This window comes from Haplochromis burtoni, unplaced genomic scaffold (assembly GCF_018398535.1).
Source record: "Haplochromis burtoni strain Fernald_Lab_line unplaced genomic scaffold, NCSU_Asbu1 Contig_80, whole genome shotgun sequence".
Classification (NCBI taxonomy): Eukaryota; Metazoa; Chordata; class Actinopteri; order Cichliformes; family Cichlidae; genus Haplochromis; species Haplochromis burtoni.
In genome coordinates this window covers 2091057-2110130 of record NW_024582441.1, presented here as the reverse complement: position 1 = coordinate 2110130, position 19074 = coordinate 2091057, and the positions used below count along the sequence as shown (strand labels likewise).

Below are 19074 nucleotides of genomic sequence, written 5' to 3'. Positions count from 1 at the left end.
AAACATACAGCTTATTGCACCAGCAGCATCTGCTCTTATATAACTATCATTAGCTTACAGCTTTAAGTGTTTAAGGTATGTGCTAACTAAAAATAAAGACAAGATGATAGTTTATTAAATTTTAATGAAATTTGCAGATTGTTTCGGTGAAGTAAACTCCTTGCTATCTAAAATATAACAGGACACCGGAGTATATTCTCGGAGCATCTCACACTTCTGATAATCAGCTGTGTAAAAACTATAACTTTAATCTCAGCCAAACCGATTTACTCAGGAACAAATAAAATACTAAAAAAGCCAAACAATAACATTTTGAAGTTATCTAAGTGACTTATATATATTTAACCTGAGTAGCGAAAGACAGCAGTGGGTTTGAAAACGATTTGCCGGGAGTCCGGGGTTCTCACGGGCTCTAGTGAGCCTTGCCCCCGGCTAGCTATCGAGCTAGTGGGTAACAAACATCTCTGAAAACGCCTCCTCTGCACCCTGGTGACATAGCCCCACTCCAAGGCCCTGCATGTGTGGGTGGTTGTGGTGGAGCGGGAAGAGGGAGGCAGCTGGAGAGTAGGGGTATGTCACCAGGGTGCAGAGGAGGCTAACCCCCCCCCCCCCCTTCTGGCTGCCTCTGCCTCAATTTTATCCCACAACTTAGACATTCACATTACTCACACTCTCATTACACATACATATAGGATCTTGGGGGTGGGCACGATACACGGAGTCCAAATTACCATCAGGGTGTACACCTCACCCCTGGCGTCGTTGCCCACCTCTCAATTTTAAATACACGTAGACATTGAGGGCTAGCAGGAGGGACTATGCGCTTACCTGCTGCTCTCTGGCAGGTAGCTCCATGCCCTCCTGGGTTTTAAATGCACCTTAGAACACACATGCATCAACACTACAATGAGCGGGTGGAGGGAGGTTTGGAGTCTTCTCTCACCCCCATTCTCTGCGGCCTGCTGGAGCGGGGGGGCTAGGAGGAGTTGGCCGTCCGACTGCGGTCTGGAGGGGCCCCTGCTGCTGCGGAGTCGGGGCGGTCTGCCTCTCCCCACCGCAGGGAAAAGGGTAACACCACCTGGGTCTGGGTGCAGTTCCCCCCTCCAGGGGCAAGGGTACCTAGACCCGGTTGTAGAGTACGCTTGGGGAGTGTGATCGTGTGTACAGCGTCTCTTTATGTCTGTCTCCACGTTGGTTGAGTGTGGAGTAAGTGCATATGAGAGCATGAGGGTGGGAATGGATGTTTGTGTCTGTGTGTGCCTGTATGTCTGTGTCTATATGTCAGGTTGGGTATCAGACGCCACCTCTCTGGGGACATCTCAGGCCCTCCAAGGTTTGGAGGCCTATCTCCCCACCACCACTTCCCCTGCCAGTGGCGGACTCCCTCAGACATCGGTGCGTTGGTGGTTCTTTGTGTCTGGGGGTGGGCGTCCAGGTACACACCGGCTCACTCCTTGGCGGCCGCTTATCGGGGCCTGGAGCCTGGGGCTCGCTCGGGCCACTTCGGAGGTGGGGTGCCCCCGGCCTCTCGGCCTGGGGCTCGGTCACTCAGGCACAGCTGGCTGCCGGCGGAGCTCACGGGCGCGTCACTGCAACTCCCCCTGGCTTCTGCTCCGCGGCTGCTGAGTGAGCCCTCATCTGGGACTCTCCTCAGCTCTTACTGGGACAGTGGCGCGGCTGCCCCTCTGTTGGTCTTCCTTGGTCTCTTGTGTTCTGGGGGCCTCTGGATGTCTGGAGTTTTGATCTCCTCCATACCTGCTTCATACCCTGGAGGACGGGGCTGTGGCCCCCACACTCCCTAGCAGATCGTTACATGGAGAAACCTTTGGAATGCAAGCATGCTGATCCACACAGGTATGCACACAGGTGTACACACGGGTATTCACAGACGCGGACTACAGCTTTCTTGGCTGCTGCCTCAAAGCACATTGTGCGCTGTCTATCTTGCGTGCTGCACAATATCGTTTATTATTTAGTATCTACTGATATCTACTGCTAGCTAGTTTATTGTGATGGTGCTGTTTTTTTTATTATGTTGCTCTTTGTTGTTTGCTTTCTCTTCTGTTTTTTTTCTCCATACAGGTGACCCAGGTGTTTTTTGTTTTTGTTTTTTCTTTCTTCCCCCCCTTCTCACCGTCTCTTCTCCCCTTTGGTTTTCTTTCTCTCCCTCTCTTTCTTTCATTCTTTCTCCCTGTCCTATCCCCCAGTCATGTCTGTCCCGTTTGTAGCAACTGAAAATAAAATAAATTCATAATTATAATAAAGGTCAATCAAATGGACCAATATGGCAAGGCCATGATGATCCACTTGGTAAAATAAATCCGCTTGGCATCTTTCTTGGCCTTAAGACAACAATTCTGATGGCTAAAGATCCAAACGGGACACAAAAAAAAAAAAAAAAAAGTTTATAGGACCAAATCCCCAGGAGGAGTTCGTTAAAGTAAAAAAAGAAAATCATATATCACTACATTAACAGTCATGGCTATTTAGCAAGCTGCTATGCGACTGTGTTGGTTCATCTGCACCTTCGTTTTTGACTCATTCTGATCCTTTTAAATGCAGAGTGTGCACTTAAAATTCCTCCGATTTTATAGCACGTTATTTTTCTTCACCAAAGCCATTAAATTTGTGATACTGGGGCGTCCCGGCTTGTCAATCTTCAGTTTAGTATTTAAAAGAATGTATGCAGTGAAAATAATTGGCTGCTCTTAAAATGTCTAAAAAATTTGCTTTTCTCCAGATAGACAGGAATACTGTCTTCTCCTTTGTGGGATGAAATAACACGCCTATAATAAAACATGGAATTGCAGTGTAAGTTCACTGTGAGAGAAGCTAATAATTCTTTTCTTTTTTTGTCGTCAGTCCTGCAGCAACAACTTGTTAAACTGAAAACAATGAATTATTTATTGATTATTTTTATTCATCTATTGATTTTCTTCCACTTATTCGGTTCATATCTCATTTAATTTATTAAGTCATGCCTGTATTGTTTTTCTTTCAAACTTGTATATTGTCCTAAAAATAAATTGACTTGCATTTCATGTGGTCTTAAAAAACATGAAAAATGAAAACGGTGCAGGAATCCTGATGGTGGCTCGTAGCTAGGACGTCTCCAGTGAGATATAAATGGCTTTTGTTCTTAAATTGCTCTTCTTTTTTTTTTTGAGATTTGTTTGATTTTTGTCTGAGTTGTTAAACACTGTTGGGCATCGTGTCTCTGTCTCCTCCTCAGGTGTACATGTACCAGCTGTTCCGCAGCCTGGCCTATATCCATTCCCAGGGCGTGTGTCACAGAGACATAAAGCCTCAGAACCTCCTGGTGGACCCAGAATCGGCCATCCTCAAACTCTGTGACTTTGGCAGGTCAGTAACATTTCCCGCCTGCGGGCAGATCTGTCTGTCTGCATTTTTCATTTTTGCATTGTAGTGACCATTTCTGTCTCATTGTGGATATTTAGTTTGCTGTCTGTTTGTGTAGCGCTCTTCCTCGGGCTCCGCTTTCCCTGTGTGGATCACTCATGCCTTTTTTATGTCTGGGTCGCTCACATGCTACTCTGAAAACAAACACACTGGCAAATCCAAGGTTCACACCGACTGCGAGTCTCATCCTGAACTGTCTGTTTTCTGAATCCTCCAGTGCAAAGCAACTAGTTCGAGGGGAGCCAAATGTTTCCTATATTTGCTCGCGGTACTATCGTGCCCCAGAGCTCATATTTGGTGCCACCGACTACACGTCCAATATTGACATCTGGTCAGCCGGCTGTGTGTTGGCCGAGCTGCTGCTGGGTCAGCCCATCTTCCCCGGAGACAGCGGTGTGGACCAGCTAGTAGAGATCATCAAGGTCATAAGAGTGCTGTAAACAGTGGGTGGAGGGGCTGGGGAGCTGGGACATGAGCCACCGCTGGGGCTGTGGAGCATCTACGAGCTCGGGGCCCCCCCCCCCCCAATCTGCGGGAGCTGCGAGGAGCGGGGGCTTGTCTGGCTGACGGTGGGTTTGGCGCCGCGCGAGCACTCCCCTGTTTTTTGTTTTTGTGTCGATCGTGTGTATTCACGTGTGATACTTGTATAACTATGCATGTGACAAATAAAGAACCTTGAACCTTGTAATATTTGTAAATGTAGGATTGTTTATAAAGGAACTGCATATTGAAGAAATATGGAGGAAAAAACATGCTTGGTCGAGGTCAGGGCTGCACAACATTTTTTTTTAACTTGGTCCTTCAAAAGCAGCTCTGTCTTAGAAAATGTTGAATTTAATCTGCACTTAAAGTAATGCTCTGCTACCTTTCATTTTGTTGTGTTTAACAAACTTAAATATTAGAAAACATCTCTGAATGAAGAAAATATAAATATGCACAGATGCACATTGTGAACAAACACAGAGCCGTATTCATGAATATGAAAAAACTCAGATAATGATCTTTTCTGTTATGACCTGTGACTCTTAAGTGCTTTTGGTTTAATACCACTCAACAAAGAAAAGACCAGGATCTTTTCCTATTAGTATTACTATTTATGCATACATTTTTGTATGCATGCCATGTTTTAAAGCACTTTTAGGTGTGTTCACTCAGGGTTGAAGTATGAGTCCATTTCCCACACTTAGCTATCTGGGCTTCCCGGGTAAGCTGTACAATTTATTTATTTTTCATCCACCTCAGACAACGACTGGATTAATTTACTAGCAAACAATTCCCTTCCCTTCTTGTGTTTTCATACCATTATTATATTGCTGTTGTCCCCTTAGACTCCCTCTTCTCACTGTTGGACAGGCCCCAACACATATTGAGATGTGTTTATTGTATTGTTTAAAATCATTAGGTGTGTACTCATATTTGATGATAGCTGGTATTAAATAGGCAAAACACAGCCTGAGGGCTAGAACCAGTCCAAAAATGATCTCAATACAGCTTTGCAGCATCCTAAAAGGAAAGCAAAACAATCCATCAATAATTAATAAGAGGCAATATAATGCAAAGGAATCTCAAGGTTGTCTGCAAAGAGGCTGGACTGCCATTTAACTTAATACCAATGCAGTGTGTTTCATCTGTGATCTCTGAAGTAGTGCATATCAGACAGTTGCAAGATTCAGACTCATTTATATAATGTAATGCAAATAAATGTTAACATTTCACTCCTGTTTGGCAGGTTTTGGGGACGCCAACAAGGGAGCAGATCCGGGAGATGAACCCCAACTACACAGAGTTTAAGTTCCCACAGATCAAAGCACACCCTTGGACAAAGGTATGCTCCCATTACTGGACAATATTGACGTTGAGAGGTTTACCTCTCTGAATGCAGTTACTGTTGCTCTTTAGAGAAAACGTCACACTAAACTGATTTTAATTAATCCAAATTCATGCTAGTATTGATCATCGATACATTTTCTTTCTATCTCCTATCAGGTGTTTAAGCCTCGTACCCCACCGGAGGCCATTGCTCTCTGCTCTCGACTGCTGGAATACACGCCGGTGACCCGGCTGTCGCCACTGGAGGCATGTGCGCACGCCTTCTTCGATGAGCTGCGCCAGCCGAACACCCGCCTCCCCAGCGGGCGAGAACTTCCGCCCCTATTCAACTTCAGTCCCGTTGGTCAGCATGTCCTTTTTTTTTTTCTTCTTCTTTCCTGCAGTCTGTTTCTTGCACAGATTATCAGCTGTTATTTATATTGTATCAGTATCATTAATCATGTTTTCTTTGCCCTGTTCTCTCAGAGCTGTCCATTCAGCCCCAGTTGAACTCCACACTCATTCCTCCTCACGCTCGTGCACAGACATCGCCTGCATCACACGGTACGTTATTAAATGGGCTTTTTAAAAAAAAATATATATATATATATATATATTTTTTTTATTATTTAAAAAGGCACTGGTGTCTGTAATTGTTAAAACTTGTGCTTCCTCTTTTCCCCTGCAGAGGGCAGTGTGTCAGACAGTACCGCCCAGCCCAGCTCAGCACCTAGCTCCATCAACAACAGCACCTGAGCATTCATCCCTCTGTCATATTTTCTGTTTTGTCTTCCCCATGTTCTTTTTACTTTCCTCTGCTCCTCTCCCTCTCAACCTTCCTCCTGGCTCCAAACCCTTAAAATACAAGGAAAAGAAACTAGATACACCCACGTAAAAACTCAGCACTGCTATTTCCCCTGAATATTTAACCATTTTCAATAAAATGCTGCGCCTGCAGCTATGGGTTGAGGACATTTAGGTAGTTGTGCTTGGGCTTATTTATAGGATGCAGGCCCAAGTCCAGGTTGGCTGCTGTCTGACCTCTTAGGATGTTTAGGAGATGAGGAGGGGGCTTGTATATATTATGTGGATTATCTGTAATATAATCAACAGTTGGCTTTTATCCCTTTTTTTCTTTTTTAGTTCATTTTATTTGAATTTTATGTGTGGCCACAGTGCCATTGATTGGGATCCTGATTGGCTAGTTAGTGCATAAGGCCCGACTGGTAGACAATCATCCTTTGTGGGGTCAAAAATGCCACACTTATACTGTACAGCTAACTCTGTGGACTGTCTGTCGCTTTCCACTTAAGTTGTCAGTTCACAAAGGCCACTGGTGAACAGATTCACCAGAGGAATGATTTGAAACAAAAAAAATCTCCCAGCGAATACAGTGTTGGCTCAAGATTGTGCGTGTCATTTTAGATAAGAGGTGGTTTTAGATTTTTATTACAGAGAAGAGCTCCCCAGCCCGTGTTCACCGTTTGTTTTCGAGTATTAGCTCCAGCACTGCCTTTTACGTGAACGAGAGGGAGTTTTGTGCGAGCAGAGCGCACATCTTCAGTTTTTTCTGTATAAGCTCATGTCGTCATTTAAGCTGGAAACCAAGAGTTTCAATTTAATTCTCAAGTGAGTATTGCACATCTCTAAAAGGGAGTAGAGGGAAGCAAATGTTGGTGGGGGGCTCCGGCTACATCTCAGAGTAGCCTCGGTGCCTCGCCGTGTTTTGAATGATGTTGCTGTTTGTATCAGCCTGATTATGTTGAAGAATGCTGTTTTCGCCGCTCACACCATCACTGGCGCCGCTTATTGTTTGTGCTGGAGGATGACTGTGATTTCATTTTGTGTGTCGCCAGAGTGTTGAAACCATCTTCGCCCCTTCCCAAAGCAAGTCCGCCTGCAAAGCTCATATCATGTTCTCCGCGCCATGCGGTGATGGTCGGGAATGATTCACGCAGCTGGCAGTCCTCTGTGGGCGTGGCCAGTTTCCTCTCTTCCAACACGCATGTTCAGCCCATGACGACCACGCTGTTTTACTTCCACTAATATCAGTAATAATCTGACCAGAAATTATGCTCGAACCCCTGAAATCCAACAGCTTTTGGAGCCTCCCCCCTTCCATCCCTCCTAGTCTTCATCCCTCTGGCTTCAGATTCCCCCTTTTCTTCTTTTTTTTTTTTCCCCTGCCCACTGCTAAACTTGTAAATATCAAGTACCTTTTATTTTATTTTGGTTTTTTTTTGTTATTATTGTTATTATATTGTTGTTCCTGTAATTTTTTTTTCTCCTCTAGTAGACCGGGCAGTACGTCCAATGGATGCATGATCTGATTAGTCGACTAATCGCAAAAATAATCGGTGACTAGTCGACTATCAAAATAATCGTTTGTGGCAGCCCTACTTTCCACATTTAAAGGGTGAAAAAGTCCACATGGTGTTAGTGATGGTGTTGCTTCCACCAGAGACCATAGTTCACTTCCTACAACGAGCAGAAGCTTATGCGTCAATTGTGTTGTTTTAAATAAGTTACTAATTACCAATAGCTAACCAGCTTGTTAGGTTTATATGCATTTAAAAACTACTCAGATTCAGAAAGAGCTCATTGTTTGGTTTAAAACACGACAGTTGCCACTTTGTTCAAAGCTTGTTTTCTTGGTTGCCATGGAGAGAAATCTGTGCTGATGAGTGTGGATGACAAGCGTGCTTCAGACAGGAAACATACTTCCCATTAGTCTGACAATTGTGCTGACTGTTGGGAAAAAAAGAAACCTGGACAGATTGTGTCCAAACAAATAGATCACTTTCTCATCAGCATTCTACGTTGCGCCCTGAGACCGGGCAGCGTGTATTGTGCTGCAAAATAAATGTTGTTAAACTTTTTCTAAAATGGATGATTTAATCTGTAGGCACAGCTGATTCTGTATAGATGTTCACCATATGTTGGTCACATCAACATGTGCCCCAATTCTGTTTTTGGGCACAATGTAAAGGGGTTTGTCGAAAGAAGCAGCTGTTCGTTTATCTCATGCAGCCTGTGGTGTTGTGCTTCTATACCAAAATAACACAAGGGTGAAAAATACTCCCTGAAGATCTACGGCCAGCTCCTATTTGGCATCTGCCTACACACCCGAGGTCGATGATGTTGTTATGGAATGAGAAATTCACCACACAGTTAAGTGTGTGCCCATTAAATGTGCCTGTGACACACAGACAGTAAGCATCTTAATTCGTCATCATCTCCATTATCATCATTATTGCCCACATGATGCACTGACAGCAGGCTGGCCAGATTATAAAATACTGCAGACAAGATGACTGAGGGATAAGAGATGATAGTTAAAAGGGGGGCAGAGAGAGGTAAGAGGAGATGAAATGGCAAACATGACACCAAGGGAGACATGGAGGGGGGAGAAGACCCTGCATATGGTGACAGACGATTAGAGAAAAAAAAGAAAAGAAAGAGTGACAGGGATCAGTATGCATCTCAAAGGCACAGGGGAGCAGGAGGCTGAGGTAGGGAAATGGGCCATGAGACAGCTATAATGTCCTCTGCTGCTTCGCACACAGTAAGCACACAAACACTCTCCAAAATGAGCACCCGAAACAGACAGCCAAGAAGACTGCAAACAAATCAATTCCCTTGGGACCATCCTTCCTCTTTTCTGCTTTCATAATCCTGAAACGGTGAGCTGCCTGTTTTTATTACATCCACAAGCAATTACTGAACTAAAATTTACTCCCAGTTTCCAACAGATTTTTTTTAAAGCTTCCAAGAGCCTCCCAGTAGGTGCACTAATGGCTTAAATTTAAAAAACCTTAATCCTTAATGATTTTCAGAAACTTTGACCTTTGACCTTGACCTCAAGTTCGCCAGGATTCTAATTTGTCTGAGATTTTGAAAAACGTACGTCCCCTCATTCTCGTGTTCACAAGATTTTCAGAAAACTTTACCACTGGCCTTGAATTCAAGGTCACCAGGATTTATACTTGTCAGAGATTTTTAATAGATGCATCCATGGTATCAATTTGAAACTCTAACATCCCCTCATTTACAAACTTCAACTTGGTTGAGAACGATACTCAGTTAAAAACTCTGTTTGAAGATAAACAGAGTGGTGTGTGTCTGCGTTCACAAACAGACCTCACAATATGTCTTTATGGTTATAATGCCCTTTTTAATAAATGAAATATACAAGATTTAAACATGGCAGTAATAAATAAACCACTCACTTTTCAATGCATACAGTGACATGGTGATAGCAGTGACCGGGAAATGCTCACGTGAGCAGCAGCAGTGTGTGTGTGTGTGTGTGTGTGTGTGTGTGTGTGTGTGTGTGTGTTTCTACCCACCTTAACATAGATGATGGGGATGGTGGTCTTGGCCTTATTGAAGTGGCGAGCCACCCTGTACACCGTCTCGGGGACGTAATCCAGCACCAGATTCAAATACACCTCATCTTTCTGGTAAAGAGGAACAAAAGCAAAGAGGATTGTGTTATTACTGGAGGAAAATGAATCTTAACCACTTCAAATCAAGTCCCAAAAGTGAAACCAGATCAAATGAATGTAATGAAACAGTGTATTGTGCATGGGGTGTAAAAAAAAAAGAAAGAAAGAAAGAAAGATATAGCTGATACAACCAGACAGTGGGGATACACTTCAGCAGAAGTCAATACAGCCAATGGCCCGGGGCTAGTAATAAGTATGTCGGACAAAGTGATTGACCGTCATTGTCCCAATGACAGTGTTTCCACCAACCACAGTTAAGTTTACCTGTGAAACAACCTGACGAAAGCTACCTTGAGCAACGAGCAATATTTTCCTGCTATTTTCAAATTAAAAGCAGTATATGAGGCTACAAAAATATAGAGGCTCTTGTTAGTGGGACTGCAAACACAGCATGAAGACAATGCTGGTTGTTGACTCAACAGTGTGAGAATGTCACTTGCATTTGTGGCTAAAAATAGATGCAGGTGGATTGTAAAATGTATCTCAGAGGGAATAAAGACTTTTAGGAGATTCTGCCTCTGGTCTTCTGGAAAAAATATACAGCAGTATGGACAACAACGCTTTCATACTTTGACCTGAAGCTGCAGTCACCACAAAAAAGAAAAAGCAGTAGAACTAATCCCTGTGGTCACAATCAAAACCTTAGACACTAAAAAGTCAATAAGAGTCCCACAAACCACCTGTTCAACAAGCTTCAACATGGGAGAATCTTTTTCAGCTGCTACCATCCAGCACTGGATTGTTGCAAGTAGCCACAAAGCCAATGAATTAAAAAGAGGTTAAAATAAGAGCCATCTGTATGCTGTCAAAGCTGCTAGTTACTGTGGAACAACTTTAAATTCTTTCTTTGTAGCAGTGGTACCTGCAGCACTCAGTGTGCCTGAGGAGGGCCAATGAGGGATGCTGACTTAAATGCTAAAACCAATGCGCAATTATGAGTGTGATCACAGTTTACTGCTTTGCTGCTGTAAATATTTCTAAAGTAAATTAAACTATAAACGCTGAAATAACACCAGCAAAGAGCTAATTTATTAACTTTTTTACTTTCAGATTTGACATGATAGAGGCAGACTGAGTCATATGGTGACTCTACACTAGATTTGGCTAAAAACTAAAAGAACAGAATATCGCTTAATTCAGGGACTGAAACATTTGTTCCCACAGCATCAGAAGATTAATTCACTAGTCAGTGTGTCACAAAGTCATCTGCTCAAGTATTATTTGCTCAAGTCTTCAGAGATTTAAAAAGTGTGCCAAGCATAGTCTGTGATTTCTCTTTAAAACCACAATAATCTGAGCGATTCAAATAAAGAGCTTGGACCCCATCAACTCCAAGTACTCAACTATTCATTGTACAACAAAGACCAAGATCGGCTTGTCCAAAACATGTCTGTGAATCATCACTGATGCATGGAAGATTAAATGCCAGGGCGTGGAAGTACAGTGCTCCATCTGCTAAGTTTCTACAATATACAACGTAAAATGTCAGGTCAGTGCAAACACACCTTCTCTCCACTGGAGTAGAAGAAGTAACGTAGCCTGACAATGTTGCAGTGGTCCAATTTTCTCATAATTTGCAGCTCCCTATTCTGCAAAAGGAAAAGAGAGACGAAGGAAAAGTGAGTGAACTGCACAAGGTGAAAAACTAGCATTTACTTCACTGTAATTATCTGTCCAGGTAAGCCTGTCTAAGCATACCTTAAATCTCTTGTCTTGGAGAACTTTCTTAATTGCCACCATCTCCTGGGTGTCGATGAGGCGAGCCTGGTAGACCACTCCAAACGAGCCATTTCCTATAACCTTTATGTCTGTGTAGGACACTTCCTGTGGGCGATCAGGGCCCTGACCGGGTGTGGCTACCACCGTCGTCACTTTGCCACTGTCTCCTGTGGATGACAGAAAGAAAAAAAAAACCCAAAAAAAACCCAACTTGTTAGAGATCCTGAAATTATTAAAAAACATTTGGCTTTACCTGACAGTTACACATCTTAGCACTTAAATAATACTACTGAAATTAGATCAAAAATGATGTAAAAGTAAAAGCTCCTCAGGCACAATCCAGACTGATAATGAACTTCTTCTCACAACACTTTCCCCTTGCTTTCTTGAGGAAAATCAGCCTAAACGTCTTTCATACTGGACCCATGCATTAAAATGATCTATTTATTCAACACTGCTATCAATGATTAATCCCTTCTTGTTACAAGTACCTGAAACCTGAGGCCAAAAAAGGTTTTCCAAAAAAATATTACAGCTAAAAGCCAAATTTACCAATTACTGACTACATTAACCAATATAATTAATTCCCTGTAGTAATTCCCTGTAATTTCCCTGTAGCTGCTGCTTTAGCTACACAACCTGGCTAAAGCAGGACAGTCAGGTTGGGAACTGTGCACCAAACTGAATATGGAAGTATCAATCACAGTTTCAGCTTTGCAGATTCAATTCGATCAATACCATATTTAAATAACAGGCATATGTCTGACAGAAAAGCAAAATTAAGGTTATGGTTTACTAGACCTTCCCACTTTAGATCAAACTGGACTGTATGTGTTCCCAACCGGTTGAGCAGTGATACTGTCAGGCTAATGTTCGACCTTGTGGAAATCAGGCAAAGTGAGAAGCTTAAGACCCAACAGTATCTGACACTTCTAGTTAGGGTCAAGTAGCTGCTCAGAGTTTTATGACTGTGCAAGTGTTGGTTCAAGAATTATCTGACAAATGGGCACCAGAAGCAATGACACTGGGAGGGGATGAAGAGCAGAGAAGAAGCCCATTGCCAAAAGGCTTGTCAGAGCCTGTGATAACATTACATGGACAGTAGCACACCCAGAGGTGCTTCCATTTCCTGGGCTTGCTCACTTCGCCTGTCTCAACAGGACCCCTCCTGATCTCTGCTATGTCTTTGAGTTACAAAATGGAATCAGACAATGAAACATTTTATTTCTCCCGACTAGCCTAAGTGATTTGGCTTCATCAGCTGCCCTTCCAGCACATGCTTAGACAACAATTATTTAGTCAGATAGATTACCACCTCTGAATGATCAGTGCTGGCCAAAGGTAAAAATTATACTTGCCCATTTCTAAAGTTTCCAGTCAAAACTTTTTCAAGGTTAACAGTAAATAGAAGCCAGCAGCATATCCACATGATTGGCCTAGATCTGATCTCTACCCTCGAGTCAGCAGGAAATATTCAGCTTTGAGATCAGTCGCGGTGTGGTGTCTGCACACTGCTGTACAGCTGCACATTACATTGCCCCTTTGTGTTTTATTTTAGCATCATTTTTACACCCTTAAAAAAAAAACGAAAGAAAGAAAAAGTTAAGTCACAGGGGAGCACATTAAATATGGAGCAGCTGTGGCATGATAGGGTCTTGAATAATGAATACAAAGATGAGCAGTCTGCTCCTCTGCCAGTGAAGGGCTTTGGTTTCTAATAAGAGCAAAGGGACAAGCAAAGTGACTCTGATCACACCCCCACTTAATAAGCAATTACCTTTGAGCTTGTTTGTAAGTGTAAAAAAGCTCAAGCACACACTTAACTTGATAAAATAATTTGTGGTTGCTACTACTTGATCATTAGTAGTTTATTAGCACTCTCCATAAGCGTGTAAGTGGCAGAAAGAAATTGCACCAAAGCTACTGGTCCCTTTAATCCATTCATCTTTCATTTTCCTGAACGATGCTAATCATACTATATACAGTACAGATTTTACTCGTCACAAAACTACACAGTACAACCATGACGGCTTTCAAACTGAATGTAGCACAGCCAGAAATGCTTCTCTCCATTTCCCATTTCTGATACATCAGATATCAGTCCGATACTTACTCAACATTCTGGAATCTGCTATAAGAATAAGAATAATCCTTTAAGCTGGGAATACACTGTGCGATTTTTTCAGTCGCGTTATTCAGCTTCTGCTCAAACTGCACGATTGACTCGCAGGGGTTAGAAGTTCGTAGGTCACGATGCAGAGTCTCACACTATACGACCCGATGCTCTGATGTGACCTGAGTGCTCACACTGTGCGTCCATAAAATGAAGGTTATAACAGAAAATCTGTCGCTCGCTCTCCCTCTGTCTTTCACTCACACAGACGCGCGCACCACCACCATCAACTTTGCTAAATTGCTAATGAAAAACATTGATCAGGCAGCTGTGATTGAGCAGCAATGTAAATCCAACTATTTTCACGGTTGTTGTGGTCAAAAAGCCTCGGATGAGCTTGCCAAAGTTCTACAAGTCGTGCCTCCATCGCTTGTGTCCAGATCACACGCTGCACTGCCGTGCTGCTCCATCTTTTCACTTCCATTTTTATGTTTGCGTGTGCACAGTGTGAGAGGCTTTGGTGACACCCTTACGACGGCCGACAGGATTTCAAACAGGTTTGATTTTCTTATGACCAAGCGATTGATGATTGGGAGCTGGTCGTGAGGTGTTAATCGCTCCTCGTTACCCCACATATACTACACGATGCACGACACACGATGAAGGCGAAACTCGGGTCAATCACCAAAACGGTCACACAACTGGAAAATCGGCTCAAAATGAGCCAAAAATCGTACAGTGTATGCCCAGCATTAATTGTCCGACAAGGGGAAATGTGGGTGTAACAGCAGCAAGAAATACACATATACAAACAAACAGTACACAAGACATAGAACAGAAACATACACATTTTTTACATATTTACATCAAGGACAATGGTTACCAAAAACAGAGTACTGTAATAATATATATAACAATGTTCTGTTTACTTCACCACAGCAGCACTTCAAAGGTGTGTAACACCAGTAACAGCTCCAGATTTCTGTTTTATGCTTGAGCCTTTTTTTCCCCACTAAACTGCAACTTGTGGTCAACGCGGCTGAAAAGCTCAGATGAGCTGATGCTTTAACTTCTCTCTCACTCGTTATGTTCGGTCGCAGAGTCCTTTTTTGTTTTAGGAGAAAATAAACTACATGAATAATGCCAAAAAAGCCACTTAATTTTTACTGATTGATATTATCCTTTATTATTCCACCAACACAAATCAAGTAAAAGTATACTTTTGGATCTATTGATTTGTAGCACTTTAATTTACAAAGAATGCTGTTTATGTTGAACCTGAGGTCGTACACAAGCATAATTCCTTCTCTTCCACATAGAAAAATACTATTAGATCAGTACTCTCCATCTGATCAGATAAATGTAGTCAAGGTATATGTATAGTATTGTAAATGGAAAAAGATAAATAGTATCTGCCAGTGCTCAGTAATAACCTTACACAGAGCTCTATTACTGCTATATTTGAAGTCTGTATACCACACTGGGTGGAAACCATGAGCAATGGGTTACACCCAGAGATGCTGTGGAGTTCAGTGCTGACTCAGAGCTGCTGAAACACTGAACTTCATAATATCACAGATGAACAATGTTGTTAATGTGGATTTGTCATGTCTTGATGATACCAGTTTGCTTAATGAGGTTGGTGTGGCTGGACTGACATCATTCCACTTCCTCTCCTGACAGTATGTTATATCACTAATTATGGACGTGTGTGTATGTGAGAGAGAGAATGTTCGGGGAAAATAGCTCAATTATTCTAAAAAACAGGCACTTTATAACAGAGAGGTATAGTTTGAGGTTCTTGTCCAACTAAGAATTCAACATTAGCAACAGACACAAATAGAAAACAGTGACTCTACCTTAGGCATTAGGCTTTTTTGGTATGAACAAAAATGTTACTGTTACACTAATAAAAAGGGCTGTGCGTGTAATGAAAACTGGTACTGAGTCCTCGATCAGTTTGGTGTTCTTATTTATTGATTGATCACGTCTTTGTCCATTTGTGTTTAGATTAGATCTAATTAATTTCACACATTTTCGTTTTTTCCCTTCAGTTGCAGCTGGGCTCTGTTACCTCTGGCATCAGTGATCACAAAGTGTTTTTCAGTGGTCAATTAGTGCTTCTGATTGACATTTTTAAGGTTATACAACTGAAAAGGGGTTATAAGCAGTGATATAACTGCAGTCTGTTAATGCTCCTTACTAATCGAGAGCAAACGTTCCCTGACTGCTGGACTAAAAAACAAAAGACGTTGATCAAATGACTGTAAACTGGATGTAAGGTCTGTAAAAAAAAGCATCTGGATCAGTTGCAGAGCGCCAAAAAACGCTCTTCTGCTTTCCTGCTCTTCTCTCCAAGGTTAGATACCCACCCTCTACGTTCCCCAAATTTGTGAAACTGATGATCTGCCTCTCCCTGATAACATGCTCAGTGATCCCCTTTATTAAACAATACAGCAAGTGGCACATATTTACTTTCTGACAGCTTATTTTAAGACATCTTTCTGAGAAACTACAATTCAGATTTGGAAAATGAAAAGTTATCTAACAATAGTAAATTACATTATGCTTCTAAATTATTACTTAAGGAAAATCTGTTTCCCCCCCCCTCCGTTTTAGATTAACAATTAGCCTGGAGTTTTCTTGGTTATCCACACCATGTTTAGGTGTGAACTGAGCCAGGGTTAAGTTTGGATGAAAGACAAAAACATGGAGATGGCGAGCGAGCTTAGAGTCCATGTAGTTTAAACATTACACTGGGTTGGGTTTCTATGAGGTCCAGGTAGTGATTACAATATTAACTTCCAGCAGTTATGAAAGCAAGATGTTCATGATAATGAACATCTTGGTAAATTATTACTTGTTAAAATTCATTTTTGCTACAGGGATTTTGCTTTATCTTGCATTACAGACAAAACCCTTTCTTTTAGTACAGTGTGTTTTCACTTGTCTCTCCAAGTCTTAGCCAAGATCATATAAAGACAGCCTTTGATGAGCATCTAGAAGTAAAAGCTGTAAAATCCACATGGGTGAACCTACGAAGAAACTTTAATGGTAACGGTCTTTGTGTCTGGACCTCACAGGCTCTATCATCCGGTCTGCTTTTGGTGGCGTGCAACCAAGGCGTTCACTGGCTGTCGACTTTCCGTCATTCACTGCCTGGCCACCCATTCTCCTGTGAGCCTGCTGCTGCCTGGGGCTTTCACTAACTCCATTGAGGCTGCTTACTAGCAAGACGGGGGTTTATGGTCAAAAACCCATGCTAATCTGGGTCTAACTCTTGATCAGGTGACACTGCATCTTTCACTATGTTCACCACCTTTTCTCCCTTGATTATATTTTCTTCATTTGAACAAAGCTATAATTCAAGTTTAGGAAAAAGATTTAGCTACCACATGTTTGCAAAGTTTATGAATACTTGTGTTACCGAGATCAGAATTATTGAACAAAACAATCATGATTATTGTTTTTTGCAATAGTCAGAATGTCTTATTTTTAAAATGGGAGTTTAATTAAGTCAATCTTAAATCTATGTATGATAATAAAATGCTTAAAAGTATTAGGAACATTTATAAGTTTCTTAACTATAGGCAGACCAGTCGTGTTTGTGTGTATTCAGTCTCCCACCCCCAAAGGGCCAACATGAGCCAGGAAAAACCCCTGAGGGGAAATTCATTAAACTGTGGAAAATAAGAAGGCAAGGGACGCAAAAGAAGAAGTTATCCACAGTTGTGCTCATTGTTAAATGGATGAAGATATGGAAATTTTTCTTTGCCCTCCTTCCGTTTCATCTGCTGTAATTATAGGTAACTGCTTAAACTCAAAATTTAACACATGAGATGTGATGTTATTCTTTTCTGCCGCTTTCATTTTATGCACACTTTGGTTTCAGCCAACTGCAACACGAGCATTTTCCAAGTTCCTGTCATCACACCTGGATGACTACCTGGAAGGAAGTCCTGCTGGCAAACCAGGATGTCCAGAGCACCAGAAATGTTGGCAAAATGGTGAAGACAGTGACTATGTTCCAACTCCCAGCAAAAAAGTACACAGTTAATATACCCCACACTAAGCCAGAAGATTTTAAAGATGACCTGAAGTGGGGTTATTTTTCTAAAGTAACAGTCTAAATCCATGCATAGATGAGCCCCTGTTTGCTAAAGTGTAGGCATCCAGAAGGAGCACTTAGATAAGATAGGGTCAATATTTGCTGGTTAATGAGCAAACGTAACAGTTGATTGAACAGTATTGAGAGATTTTCGCTGACGATTATCTCCATGAATTCAAGTTACCACAAAAGGTATCAGCTTACTCGTTACCGGTGTGGGGCAAAACATCAGCACAAGATAAGACACGGCCGAGAACAACGATTAATAACCTATATAAGATGGTTTTCAATATGTTAGCAAGACCGCTAACTATTATATCTGATATTAATGACCAATATATTAGCGTGTATGCTTAAAACAACGCTACTGTTGGGTTACAATGCACTAATAACCACTGATCTTTATTAAAAATATGACATGACGTTAGTTAAAGTCGAAATATCAGCGGCTTAGTTCTAAGCTTCCCTTCATAGCTACCTACAATGTTAGCAAGTCGATAAAAGCCCTCGATCGCAAGGCTCCTTTAATGAAAAACATAGCTAGCGTTGGCTACAAAGCTAACCTGCTAACAGATTTAGCTCCACCGCATTAAATAATTCCCGACACGTTTCTTTAAAAAAATAACCAACAGCCCAAGTCTTCATCTTAACGTGTAAACTGGGCACGTGGTAAAAATATAACATAATACTTACTGGGTAGCTTCAAATTCCCAAAGCCAGTCGAGCTGCTTCCACTGGCTTGTGAACCCCCGGACTTTCCTGTCGAGCTTCCGCCGGCTACCCCTGATCCGGCACCGGCCGCAGCAGATCCGGGACCTCCGGGAGGCTCAGCGAATGAGCTGGTCCTGGGCCGCCCGCTGCCGCTCATATTTATTTGAACTAAAGCCGGGGCTAGGTCGGACGTTATTAGCAGCCACGCCGGCAGATATTTAAGCTGTGTCTGTGTATTTTAATATACTATATAAATAAAAACTACACTTACAACGTTCACTGTAGGTTACCCGTCTCCCCCTTTCTTCCTCTGTAGAGCAGTGATGATAGGGAGGGGGAGGGGGGAATGGGGAGTTGACGCACAACGACGTAAAGTTCGCAAGGCTTCATGGGAAAATGAGTTATTTGGGTCGTTAAGTCTAAAATACGAACCTAACAAACCCGTTTCATTTTACCACAAAAGTAGAAGTGTAGACATTGCAACTGGGTTTAAGATCGGGTTCGGACATATAGTGAAATCCATATTAACAGAATCAATTATGCTCTTGAAGCTGGAGTTAATCGTGTGTACGTGTTTAATAAGAGTAATATTTTTAAAAATAGTTACCATATATAAACCAGTAAACCAAGACTTAGTGATTTAGTAAAATAATAATAATAATAATAATAATAATAATAATACAAGT

General features: G+C 42.0%; 2 protein-coding genes across 2 annotated transcripts in view; one reads left to right on the top strand and one right to left on the bottom strand.

Annotated features, from left to right (window-relative positions):
• gsk3ab (glycogen synthase kinase 3 alpha b) overlaps positions 1 to 18829 on the bottom strand; it is a 24747-nt gene extending 5918 nt beyond the window's left edge. The window contains exons 1-4 of the mRNA XM_005925144.3: positions 18371 to 18829; positions 11436 to 11623; positions 11243 to 11326; positions 9579 to 9689 (exon numbers count right to left, since the gene is read on the bottom strand). Of these exons, the coding sequence (XP_005925206.1) occupies positions 9579 to 9689; positions 11243 to 11326; positions 11436 to 11623; positions 18371 to 18545 (558 nt within the window). The 5' untranslated portion in view covers positions 18546 to 18829. The remainder of the gene's footprint in view (positions 1 to 9578; positions 9690 to 11242; positions 11327 to 11435; positions 11624 to 18370) is intronic.
• On the top strand, positions 3185 to 7409 carry LOC121814755 (glycogen synthase kinase-3 alpha-like). Its single transcript, XM_042222185.1, has 6 exons — positions 3185 to 3363; positions 3638 to 3842; positions 5150 to 5245; positions 5407 to 5593; positions 5716 to 5793; positions 5918 to 7409. Exons 1-6 carry the CDS (start codon positions 3239 to 3241, stop codon positions 5983 to 5985), a joined length of 759 nt encoding a protein of 252 aa, XP_042078119.1. The 5' UTR covers positions 3185 to 3238; the 3' UTR covers positions 5986 to 7409.
• Positions 18830 to 19074: the final 245 nt, after the last annotated feature.